Source organism: Colius striatus, chromosome Z (genome assembly GCF_028858725.1).
Source record: "Colius striatus isolate bColStr4 chromosome Z, bColStr4.1.hap1, whole genome shotgun sequence".
Classification (NCBI taxonomy): domain Eukaryota; kingdom Metazoa; phylum Chordata; class Aves; order Coliiformes; family Coliidae; genus Colius; species Colius striatus.
In genome coordinates, this window is record NC_084790.1 from 63,483,861 (window position 1) to 63,497,038 (window position 13,178).

Here is a 13,178-nt window from a genome sequence, read left to right on the forward strand (position 1 = left end):
ACGTTTAAGGCAGGGAATACAATTTGCTGGATGCTAGGCAGTCAGCACACAGGGGAAGGAGATTTGCTAAAAGCACAAAATAAACACCGATAACGAACTGCAGGTCAACCTAGGGATACGTAGCTTGGGAATATTAAGGCCTCAAATTCATAGAATCACAGAATCACAGAATGGTAGGGGTTGGAAGGGACCTTTAGAGATCATCAAGTCCAACCCCCATGCTAAAGTAGGTCCAACTACATCAGGTCACACAGGAACACATCCAGGCAGGTTTTGAAAACCTCCAGAGAAGGAGATTCTACACCCTCCCTGGGCAGCCTGTGCCAGTGCTCTGAAACCAGTGCTGCACAGCACAGACATCACTTGACTGAACTTCTTCTGATGACCTGAGAGAAAATCAAGAGGCCATATCCATTCATTCATCTGCCTCCCTGCTGACTCCACCAAACAATGATGCCAATTAACTGTCAGCTCTGTCATATGGCCTTAAATGAACTCAACTCACTTTGGCCATGAGACTGTAGTTTTAGTCAAGGAAGTTCATTTGCAGAATGATCTGTCAAGAGTGATTAGATGGAGCAGAACTATTTTGCTAAAGCTTCCTTGGGATAACAACCATGTATAAAACAGCTCACACCAATGACAAGAAGTCTTCAAATGAAAATTACTTTAAAAAGTAGGAAATTATGAAGAACAGACCCTTTCACAAAATGCATCAAGAGTGCATTATGCCTTAGCTTATCTGTTTCTGTCCTGGTTATGCTGGGATAGAGTTAATTTTCTCCCTAGTAGCTCATACAGGTCTATATTTTGTGTTTAGGCTGAAGAGAATGTTGGTAACACAGGGATGTTTTGGATACTGCTGAACAGTGCTTGCACAGCCTCGGAGCAGTAGTGTTAGGTTAACTGTTTGGACTTGGTGAACTTAAAGGTCTTTTCCAACCAAAATGATTCTATGATTATAAGGCCGTTTCTGCTTCTAACCCTGCCCCACCAGTGAGTGGACCTGTGGGTGGGTCAGACGGAAGGAAGGCCATGTGTACACAAGAAGCTGGGAGGGAGTATGGCCAGGTGAGTGGACCCAAACTACCCAAAAGGCCGTTTCACGCCACAGAACATCATGCCTAGTATATAAACTGCAAGGGACTGGCCAGGAGGAGTGGATCACTGCTCAGGCATTGTTCAGTATGTGGTGAGCAATTGCACTGGGCAGCACTTGTCCTTTTCGTGGGTTTTGTTTCTCTTAATTAATATTATTTATTCTTTTTACTGCTGTGATATTTTAGTTTAGTTATTATATTTGTTTTTATCTTAACCCATGAGTTCTGGTTTTCTTTTCTAATTCTTCTCCCCATCCTATGGGAGGCATGAAGAGGGGGATTGGGTGAGCTGCTGTTGCTTGCTGGGCTTGAACCGTGGCAGTGTCTATAAGAGAATTTGGACATTAAAATAGGGAACAGAACAGAAAACAAGGGTATCATGTTCAAAAAGGCAAAAGAGTTCTCACTTGTGTTTCAGAAATTTTTTAACAAGCAAGGTTCCTGGTCATGTAGCAAAATGATGTCATTGTAAGTTAAGAAAAGAAGCTGTCTACATGATTATTTGTCCAAACTGTTATTGCAAAGCAGTAAAAACTGACTTTTATATATAGTCAGAGTACACTCTGATCTGTACACATATATGCAACTATTCTGTTCAGTTCTTACCTTTAAAAGTACTAGAAATTCTCACGTTGCTCATTGTAGGTGGATATTTCTCTACAAGGCCACTGCAATAGGGCTCTTCTTAGCTTTCAGTCAAAAGCGTGAAGATATCACAGAATCACAGAGTGGCTGAGGCTGGAAGGGACCTCCAGAGGCCATCTGGTTCACACTCCTGCTAAAAAATGGCCACCTACAGCCAGTTACCCAGGATGATGTCCAGATGGCCTTTGATTATCTACAAAGATAACTATACCATCTCCCAGCCACCCTCAGAGTGAAAAAGCGTTTCCTGATGTTTTTTGTCTTTGGTCTTGTCACAGGGCACCACTGAAAAGAGCCTGGCTCTGTCCTCTTTGCACCATTCCCAGTTAGTTCTCCAGTAGATGAAGCCTAGACTTCATATTTCTAAACTGATCTCAGTTAATTGCCTTTACATACCAAAGAGGCAAAAGAGACAAATTCCTTTTTTCCCTTTTGAAAACAGTTTTTAAGCATGCCTTTGAGCACTTCTACAGATGACTTGCAACACACATGCATTGAGAGCAGCCATGTCAAGGACAGCTCTATTTCTTTGTCACTCATACCTTGTCTGCAGCTCACATTGCCTTCTCCATCAACATGAGGTGCTTTCCTTTTCCTGACCAACTACATCTCAAAGAATATAGTCTTGCACATATCAATAGCAACAAATCATATAATAATCATAATCATCACTGTTGCTTCAGAAAGATTTTAAAATACATAACACACAGGTTAAGCTCATTAGGTATAACCCTTGTGAGAGGGGACATGCTTCTTTCTTTAAAGGAAAAATAAAATAGATTTTTGTATTCCATTTTCCTCCATTCAGATTTTCTAAATGAAGTCCTTAACACAGAACACTGTATTTATCTATTTGCTTCCCAGTATGTATATGAACTTAAGCAAACCAAGAGGTTTGTGAACACAGAAAGCATATCAAAGGCTTTTAAAAGCTGTGTCATTGAAGACATGCCAACATCCACAACACAAAACAAAGTAAGTGAAAAGTCAGAATATCATCTACAATTCCCTAAGAAATTCAGCATTATTGATTTCCAAAGAAAATATCTCACAAATCATTAATATGCCTTTTTTTTTTTTTAAGTAAGAAAAATTAAGGTAGAACTCACAGATTTTAATACTAAAAGGCTCAGGCATGTCCTCACAGGTTCTAATACTAAAAGGCTCAGGCATGTCCTCCTGAGGGCCCGTCGATGGACTCCTGAGGGATTCAGGGATGGCCATATGGACATACAGAAATACCTACTGCCCATTCATCCTTTTCAAACCACTTCTCAAACATATCTCCTCCCTACACCATGCAATGAAGAACATGTATTTCCCTTACAGCCCCTGGACCTACAGCTCCCTTCCACCCTGTTATTCTCAACCTATGCCCAGACGAACTGATGACCCTTCTGCTACATATAATGGAAAATAATTTGAATGCTTCAGTTTGCCACAGCATGAACAACATGGAGCATGCTCCCAAAAGACCCTTCAGCACTCACAAGTCTTGCAGTACTCACAAAGACTTTAACTTAGCAGTGACTGCCTCACAGCCACTTGTAGGCATATAACCTGGATTCTCAGCCAGGCATGAATCACATCATTTAACCCTGGAGTGAAGAGACAAGCATTAAAACGATGTTTGCCTCCTTTCCATATTTCAGTTTCCTATTCCACATAAAAGTACTCATCCTACCTGCTGACACCAGCCTTCTTCAAGGTCATGTTCATGAGTTATTGAAAAGAAAAAAACTATATTCCAGGCTGGAAGAAACAAGATTCAGCAAATGTAAAATGTGTCTATGAAAGGGAGCCACATTTTCATTGCAAGACTTGGAAATAAATCTGGGCATTGGACAATTTACTGATATATACATCAGCTGAGGATTTCTACTGCAAATAGTGCTTTGTGGAGTATTTAGAGCTTTGCTGAAGAAAGTGTTTACACAGTTTATCTAAACTTTGCTCTTAGACACACTGCATTAAAACACAGGTCTTTAATGTTATTATCATAAAAGAGATAAATATGCATATTCAAAGAGCAGGTAGGATTGTCTGGCTTCTTACCATTCCTCCACATATTTTTGACACAAACGGATCTACTCCAAAGCTGAATGCTGCAGCATTTCCCTAGACCCCACTGTGACACAGAAGCCTGCTTTCGTATTTTTTCAACCATGAGTGCTAGACAAGGCATTAGTCTTAGAGTACTGTTCAACTGTTATAACACCCAAAACCAAAAGATAATATGAACGATGGATAATTACTTCCTTTAATGACTTGGCATCTCATTATGCTTTTGTATACAACAGCTGCAGTCTGCTCTTCTATTTCTGTAGCTCTCTCTGCATTTTAATATGAAATACAATTTGTGGCCCAGTAAATCTAGAGAAACTCATCAAGTCACAACAGAGCTTCTTAAGTATTTTAATGGATTCCTAACTAAAAATTGTGAAGACTCTGCTTCCTAAAAGTCTTTCTCCGATATTTCAGATGTAAATCTAATTACTGTGATTGATGGATATTTTCATACTAGGGCTTGCAAGGTTTGCAGAACAAAGTGTTAACAAAGTACCTCATATCTTATCAGAGTATATATCTATTTAAAACAACACTCCAAGTATGCCAAAACACTTACTCAGGTTACTATGCTTGACTAACATACAATTCTTGAGCCATATTTGCCAAAAGAAAACGTGTGGGAGGAACAGCCATATAGTATACAAGAAACACTCTCAACCAAGGGGCATTTTAAAGTGACAAGCACTAAATGGTTATGCAAAATTGTAAGAATCTTTGGCTTGATTATTGTACAAAGAAGAAGTTATAATAATCAGACTTGAATCTTTGTCTGACCTTCTGCAGCAGAGCTGCTTCAAAATAATGTATTGAGTCAGTAAAAAATGAAATATGGAGAGAAAATATAAACAATTTTTAAGGTATATTTTCTTCAGATGTAAAAGTAGAAGGTTTGACCCTGTTTGGTAAGGTTAATCGGTCAACTAATTATAGTGTTGCCTGTACTGCTCTTGCACATAGTGTCTGGGGATGAAAAATCTCAGGGATTAGACTACAAAAAAAAGGAATACAAGACAACTAGTTGTAACCGATTTTGGCTTGTTTTTTTCAACAAGTTTTGAAAGATTCTCACTTGATAATACGCTATACAATAAGATTATTAGGGTATTTTCAGGCTGATTCTATGACCGTACCATTTGTACTGTATGCAAGGTGAACAAGTCTTTTTTACTAGTAGAAATGCATCTGAAATGCCTGTGGACATCCCTCAGCACAAGAGCAAACTTATTTTTCCTCACTATAGATCATGACTCAGATCCTGATCAAAATTTATACCGAAAATTGACAGTACTGAAATCACTTTCCCTTCCCTCCAAAAAAAATGAACTGAAAAATAAACGGATCTTCTCTTTGTTTTGAAGATGGTTACAGATGTAGTGTAGTAAGCTCAATGACCACAAAGCACTGCCTGTCACCATGCCATGCATACATCCTGAAATTCCTAAAAAGAAGCTTTGGTTTGGTTCATTTAAGTCCTTCTTTCTTTTTTTGTGTTTTTCAGAAAACTGAAAATAATCCTGTCTGCTTTCAGTATGTGATTTTGAATGTCTATTCTTGTATTTTAACAAACTTCAACAATATTTGCAAGGTCAGTATCCATTCTGTTTATAACAGAAGCTGAAAACATATTATTTAACTTCCTATTAACAGAGAAGTCGATAGCACAAAGCAAGACATATTTCCTAATCCTGGGCCCTATCCATTTCCATCAGAGCCAGCCACAGCAGCTGTGATTCCAGTCAGGATGCCATACCTCACCGTCCAGCGTTTGACTAAGACATGCCCGTATCCCTGCAGCCTTCCAAGCAAACTCTGGGTACAGTCACACTGCATCCATGTGCAAGCTGCAGCAGTGTGACTGTAGTCCTGGGTAAGCTGTGCAACCAATGTGCACAGTTGCACTACAAATTAAAGCTATCCTAGATGATGTTCAAAAGAGCTGAAGGCTCGTACTGGGTGGCTGCTACACAGACGCACTATTAGTTTTCCATGTAAATGTATCATTTTGAAACATGAGGCTGCAAGATAGTTTTTAGTGTGGTTTACAGTGCTTTATTGGTGGTACAGAATCACACAAGTTGCTCCACTCTACTAATGAGTAATAAACTTTGTAACCTGGAGAGAATCAGTTTTCTCAGGGGTTACATGCAAGTTGTTTGATCAAGGTGATTTGGCCTCCATCACCACTCCCAAATATTCTTTTGCCCTCCTACAGTTTTTAATTTTCTTTTTCAAATTGTAGTAAAATATCTATTTTCAGTGGTTTTCATGCAAAACAAAGTCTAGCCTGTTGTTAGGAACTGCAGGTATACTCAGTAACCACTAATTCTTTAACAGCCGTCCTCCCTCTCTTGTGACTAGCCTCCACGTCTCAGTGTAAAATGCACTAAAATAGCTTGTTGACTCTTTAAGCACTGAATCACTAACAGCTGTATGTGAAAGTACACTTCTGAGAACCTTACTACCTTGTGGAGGAAAGGAATGCTTTGAAACTCATCTCTCACCCAGTGACTCACTGATAACAACTCAGGATTGGTTTGGTCTCCTGCTGCAAATGGAAAGCCAAGACTTATGTAAAGTGCCATGCACAGGCAGCTGCTGCTGAAGCCCTCCATGAAATGACCAAGTGCTCTTGGTCATTTTATTTTTTTGCACAAGAAGAGCAAAAAGTATGCTAATAACTTTAATTTAGGCATAGTCTAATAAAAAATCCATTTCCCAGGAGCCTAGGGAAGAAGTTATACCTGGACAAGCAAAATGTCAGATTCCTACTGGTATCAGCAAGACATGAGAAAGGCTGGAGGAAAATTAAATGCTACTCAACACACAGTACTATCATGGCTGCTGGTGACAGACTGAACAACAAAACAGCAGGAAGAAATTAGTTGCTAATACAAGAGTAATTGCTAAGTAGTCAAAGTGCAGCATACAGGAATAATGGAACCAGAGGTGAAGGAGAAACATAAACAGGACAATCTAAAGGTACCAGAAGTATGTGGGAGTCAGCCTAGTTTCCTCACCAACTCCCAGAACACAGAACTAACTGCAATTATTTTAGAGAGGAAGATAAACATTTAAATCATCCGGTCAAGGCATAACAGACCATGTGACAGTTCTAATGGCTTCTCCAATCCATTAAATGGCATGTAATGTACAAATGCTCAGGGGAGACCCAAACCGATAAGCCCTTGGGGCAGGGTGGATTTTTCAACTGAAAATCTTGCCAGCGAGTATTATGGTAAGACAGCATAGTTCTACTGCAGCTAGGCGTACACTAGCGTTAAGTCTCCCTGAATTACCCTCTATCTTGCCCCCAGTCATATACTTATCACGAACATGTGAGACTATGTGTCACACATTTGGGTTGTACAAAGCCAGCAATGTTACACTTCTTTTACATTTTCAAATCCTTCCTTTCCCATGTATGGTACAGTACTGCAGACAGACGGAAAGAAAACTGAGATTACAGACATGTCAATCAATCTGCCAGTAGGTGTGAGTACAACACAGCACACATCAGATATGAACTGTGTCTGCTGTGCAACAAAATCTAGCATGACCAATGATTCCCTATCTCATTACAACCAAATGATGTATCATTCAAGATGAAAAAGCTTACGTCAAGAAAGGTGAATTTTAAGTCACATGGCATAGCTATAAATACAAGCTATTTAAATGGTATGCAGGCCAAGTTTAGATTTGAGATTTCCTATGCTGCTGCTTTAATTCCTGACTTATCTGATGGCCTGTGATGGCCATTCTCTCTCTTAAAATTACTTTCCATCTTAAAAACATTTTAAGGTGTAGCTCTATAATAACTATGTTCAAAAAGACAAACTTCAGTTTTGTGACACTGTTGTTAGTGATGTTGTTTGCTTACCTGTTTACCATAAATGGTTACCTGACAGATGCACATTTTGAGTGTATCACAGAAATAGAGTCTTGCACTAATGCAGCAAAAAGTCAGCATGTCTTAAAGAGAAGAAAATCAGGCTATTTTTATACATATTGTAATGTACATCACTATTCTGATTGAAATTTACTTATTTTTAAGGATGAGTCTCCTTCAGAATACTGCAAAAAGATAAAACATTATTTGAACTACATACTATTAAGATATATCCTTGGAGGCATGAGATTTAAAGTAACAAACACAACACACAAAAAATATACATTTAAAGCTGCCAATGAACACATGAGAACCAGATGCATGCAGCTGTTATCAACCACCAGTTATACCTTTAGGAGTCCAGTGCCACATAGCTCATTATAGAAGACTGATGTGGACTGACATGCTTAACAACACTGCAGAAGAGCAAAGGTGATAAGAGACAACTAAACAAATCTTGTTGCCACTATTAATGAAACAGCTCCAAGTGCAGTGCAACTGGCTGTGCATGGGCACATTTAATGATGATCATTTGCTTTTTGAAGCACATTGCTAACAAAAGTAATGTCTCTTCCCTACAGTTTGCAGTGGTAATAAACAAATTTCTGATCTAATGCTTAAATCCAGGCAAGCAGATGCATCACAGTAAACTCCATTAGTGCAAATTCAAGTTTTCAGACAAAATGCAAGTTATTTGTAGCTCTATTGGTCTCTTAAAATGAAGCAAGACTTAGAACAGAACATATTCACAAACACAGAGGCACGCCAAATGCTGTCCAGATATTCCTGGCAAAAATGTAAATGTTTTCCAGAGTCACAGAAATTATATGCCATAGATACCATGTCTAATGAAACTTATCAATAACCATGCTATGAGCAGGACGTTCTTACTGTCAGGTTATGGGTGGCTCTGTGTTGGACAGGGAGGAAAGCAAAAAAAGCCAAAATCCCACTCTGCAGAATGGCTGCAACTGACAGAAGGCTGCATTTGCTACTGCTCTTCAAGTGGGTCTGCATGGCTTTATTTATTACTGTAGCAGGACACCTTACTGCATACACCATCTTCTTTTATTTTTCTTTTGTTTGCACTTAGAAAGCACATGTATCTTCTGAAATAAATGTGCATTTGGTTAAACAACATCTCAAGATTATTTGATGAAATCCTATCATACAAAATTTGGCAGTATGTATTAGAATTAACAAGGTCTTTCTCTTGGAACACATATACTTCCGATACAGAAGTGAATTCCTGTGGAAAACAGCCATTATGCACCTGCAAAGCTTTATGCCCCAACATAACTGGACACGAACTCATGCTAACCATACGTGTTGGTGTTACTGGTAAGCAATGTGGTATTTGAGTGCCTCAACTATCTCTAAATAATGACAGCAGTGATGAATAGAGATCTGCATTCTAAAGTTCTCATCCATAAACGGGTCCCAGGAGTCTGATTATTTCTGTTATATTCTGTACTTGTTTTCTGTTCAGAGGCATTGTGAAAGCAAAAACATTTATAGGAGCATGCCTACATCTCTGAAGTTAAAACGGACCATTGCCACCTAGTTTTATGTGTACTAGCAAATCACTCAAAGCTTGCAGATCTTGTCACTGTTCCAGTGATTACACACAAATTCACCTCTTGCTCATAAGGTTTCAGAATGAGGATTAGTGATAATGCCCTTTTCCCGAGCAACAACATTACTGTGTTTCTTGCGTAGCTGGTATCCTACAAACACCTGCTGCATAAAGTGTATCACGTTTGCATGGCGCTTCCCAGCTTATGCTGAAAACAGAACAGGCACATTAGGAAAGCTACTGCCTCACACAGGACGCTATATTTACCCAGCCTGGGCCATGACTTCAGCTGGATGTGCTTTGCAGCCATAGGTAAACTCACAGGAAATTCATATCCTCAGCTGTTTCTACATTTTTCTTTGCATGGTGATTGTCTGCTAAAAATTATTATTACTGTTCTAAAATGCAACTTATTAGATGCCTAACTCACAAAACTGACAGTTAAAAAGAGCACCTTGATGCTTATACTTGAAGGCCGTATTCCTGAATTTGCCACCACATGAGAGAGCATGGGGCTTACAGGGGGCTTCAGTGAAGCAGAAATTTACAGGAGCCCCGGTCTACTGGACAGATATTACAGTAAAACACCTGACTTGTTTCCTGTGTAGCTGGTATACTACAAACACCTGCTTTGTTAGGGACTGATTTCCCAGTCTGGAGTAAAGCAATAAAGAGTGAAACAGCAATCCGTTTCAGCACTGACAACCTTGTTTTCATTTTCCTTTTGCACTTGACTGAAATGGGCCCTAAAATGCCATGTAATTACAGGTACCAAAACTTTACCTTAAAACAAACAAACAAAATCTTTACAATTTTAAAAATTCTAAAAGTAAATAAACAAATCTCTTATCCCAGAACCAACAGAATACACAAGAGAAGTTGCAGACATTTAAAACAGCAGCTAAACCTTAGAAACCTGCTGGTTTAAGTGGGAATGCAGAGATGTAAACAAAAGCAAAATTTAGCCTCACACTTCCTTTCTGTGCCTGGTCCTTCAGAAGACACTGGCTTCTTTGGCAACTAGGCAAAAAACTTTCAAGTATGGAGTGGAAATTTCTGGGCTGGATTTTAGTTAGATTTACATCATCTTGACAGTTTGGCACAAGACCACACTATTGAGAGATTTATAAGATGAAAGAACTTGCTCTGCAAGTCAGATAATCCCTATGAGAGATTTGCTGTATATAACTCCGAATTACAAATGGCATTTGAAAATACTAAAACAATTTTGAAGCAATGCATGGAGAAGCAGAGCAATTCAGACCTAAGCTGCCACTCCCATCTTTGACTTCCTCTGTGGTCCCTGCAAACTATAACATGTACATACACTGACCTGCAAACACCAGGACTCAGCATCATCAAAAGAAATATGGGGTTACTAGACAAGAGTAGAAGAGCACTCAAGGAAGACTGGTTTTGCACATCTGCTACAGAGATCTGGATGAACTACCTTCAACTAGACCCAGCTAAAATTATATGAATGTATTTCTGAAGAGGCTAGTACCTTGTGTGCCAAATGGTTACACACAACAGCGTACTATCATTAAATCACAGACTGTCAAAATAAGGTTTATCATGGAAATGCTGACAGAACTATGCCTATTAAGAGAGCAGGTATACCATGTATCCTCCCAGAGTTCAGTTACACGTCTCTGAAAAACAAGGTCTAAAATGACAGAAGCTGTGTAGTCACTGGTATGCTTATGGTCACACAGGAATGACACCAACCATGTCAAATGACACCAACCAATTTGGCTCTGTGCGCCAAAAAAAGTAGGCCGCGGCTGATCCAAACTTCTGATCAAATTTCCCCATTATTTGAAGCACCAAGACATGGATGTCCATGTCCATTTCTGCAGGTACTACTCCCAGCACCTCACAGTCCCTTGGAGAGGAATCAATACCACTACCATGTGGCACTACCAAGTCACAAGGAGGATGTGCTGCTTTCAAGACAAGCAGCTCAAGAAGTTAAGGGCATGAAGTTAAGAGGTGTATCTGGGAAAGTAGACATGGTTACTAAATGGTTACTACCTTCAAAAACACAGGAAAAGCTGTGTATATTCATCTTTTATAAAAATTCTGAGAATGAGCACTTAATCACAACATTCTCACAGTCTTTTCTAAGTAAGTGTTCTTCATACATCCTCAAGCCCTAATGACTAATCAAAAAATGAGTGTGACTTACTTTGCACATGTGAGAATTGGGTAACAATGAGGTGAGTTACTTTACATATGTGAGAACTGGGTACAAATAAAGTGAAAAAAAAGCTTAATTAACAACTGAGTAACTAGTGGAATGACAAAAGTGGAACTGCTGGGTTTGAATCCAGCACTGAGAGATGTCTACCCCTACCATTCTGTGTGTGTGTGTGTGTTTGCATACTTACCTATTCTTGGTACCTGTTTTACAGCCTAAAAATGATGAAAAAATATAACTTTCACTTTATGAATAACACTGTGGCCAAACCACAACCAAAACTAAATTATCTTGTTACCCTGTTATAACCATGTTGTATTTACTTTTGTTTACTCCTTAGTTTGTTGATATTGATTCTGTCAAAAACGGGAGCCTACATCTAAAACTTACCAAGTTAGAGTTGCATGGAAACTGTACAGTGACTGGATTTTGGTCTCTCAATGGCAGTCAGCCAATCTCAGTAAAGCCTAACACAACTTACTGAAAGACTAATGCCTTTTTTTTTCTATTGGTTTGTAGGCACCATAAAATAGGGAAAAGCCTTAATTGAACATCGAACATCGATCAATATTCCTCACAAAGATCCTGTTCTGCCCTGACTAGAGCAGAGCCCAAAATATATTTAGGAAAAACCAATAATGCAGGATAATAGGGATTTTCAAAGAGGATGAGTTACCTACGACAGCTTTGATAAAAGACAACTTTTCTCCACGTGAAGTGAAAGAAATCTCTGATGCATCCTCAGAGAGACCTGTGCCTGGCGGAGACCGGTGCCAGTCCGCAGCGCCTGTCAGAAGACTGACACAGAGAGAGCGAAACTGCACACGGGAGGGATCCGACAGCGACTGTTTTCCCGGGAAAGTTAAGCAGCCCGGCACTGCCGTGCGGCTGCAGCGCCCGGGATGCCGAGCGTCCGGGGGTGGGCTGTGCGACTCGAAGGGCACAGCAGTCTTACCTTCCTCGTGCAGCGCCCAGGGCAGATGCGTGTAGTCCCACTCGTAGCCGCAGGCACTGTCCTCGAAGGTGCATGACCCGGGGGAGAGCAAGGCCGCCCCGGCGAGCCGCAGAGCTGCAAGGACAAAGCGAGCCGCGTTCACGGCCCCGCGCCGCGGTCTGGCGACCGCCGCCGATCCCGGAGCAGAGCCCACCCTGCGGCCCGGACGGGCGGGAGGCGGCGCGGCTCCCCCCGCCGCCGCTTACCGTGCGCGGCGAGGATGAAGAGCCGCAGCATCTTCCACGCCGGGGCAGCCGGGGCAGGCGGCGACGGGGCGGACGGTGGCGGCCGGGAGCGCCGGGGGGTGGCGGCCTCGCCGAGCCCGGAGCTGCGGCGGCGGCGAGGCGGAACGCTGCCCCTCGGCACCCCGGCGGGGCGCGGCGCGGCAGCCGCGGGGCGGGAGGGCAGGGGAGGGGAGGGGCGGAGAGGGCCTAAGGGCACATCGGGGCCGGGGCGGCCTGGCCCAACCCCGACGGTCGCCAGGGGCGGGGGCGGCGGGGGCGGACGTACCCTCAAGGGTGGGCTGCTGCCGTCTGGCCAGGGACCCGCTAAAGGGCGTCGCTCCCCTCACTGCAAAAATGCGTTTGCCCTCCGTAACTTCCTACAGGTTAGATGTAATGACTAAGCCCACGCAGCATCGCCTGCTGTCCTCTCTGTGCAGTGGTTTTGCATTCGTCGCGTTTTGCTTGCTTCAGCAGTTGTGCAAC

At 41.4% G+C, this 13,178-nt stretch overlaps 1 protein-coding gene across 1 annotated transcript in view; it reads right to left on the minus strand.

Moving 5' to 3' along the window:
- The window catches only part of MAMDC2 (MAM domain containing 2), a 61,271-nt gene extending 48,451 nt beyond the window's left edge, over window positions 1-12,820 (minus strand). Inside the window, exons 1-2 of the mRNA XM_062018058.1 lie at window positions 12,678-12,820; window positions 12,433-12,546 (exon numbers count right to left, since the gene is read on the minus strand). Of these exons, the coding sequence (XP_061874042.1) occupies window positions 12,433-12,546; window positions 12,678-12,708 (145 nt within the window). The 5' untranslated portion in view covers window positions 12,709-12,820. The remainder of the gene's footprint in view (window positions 1-12,432; window positions 12,547-12,677) is intronic.
- Window positions 12,821-13,178: the final 358 nt, after the last annotated feature.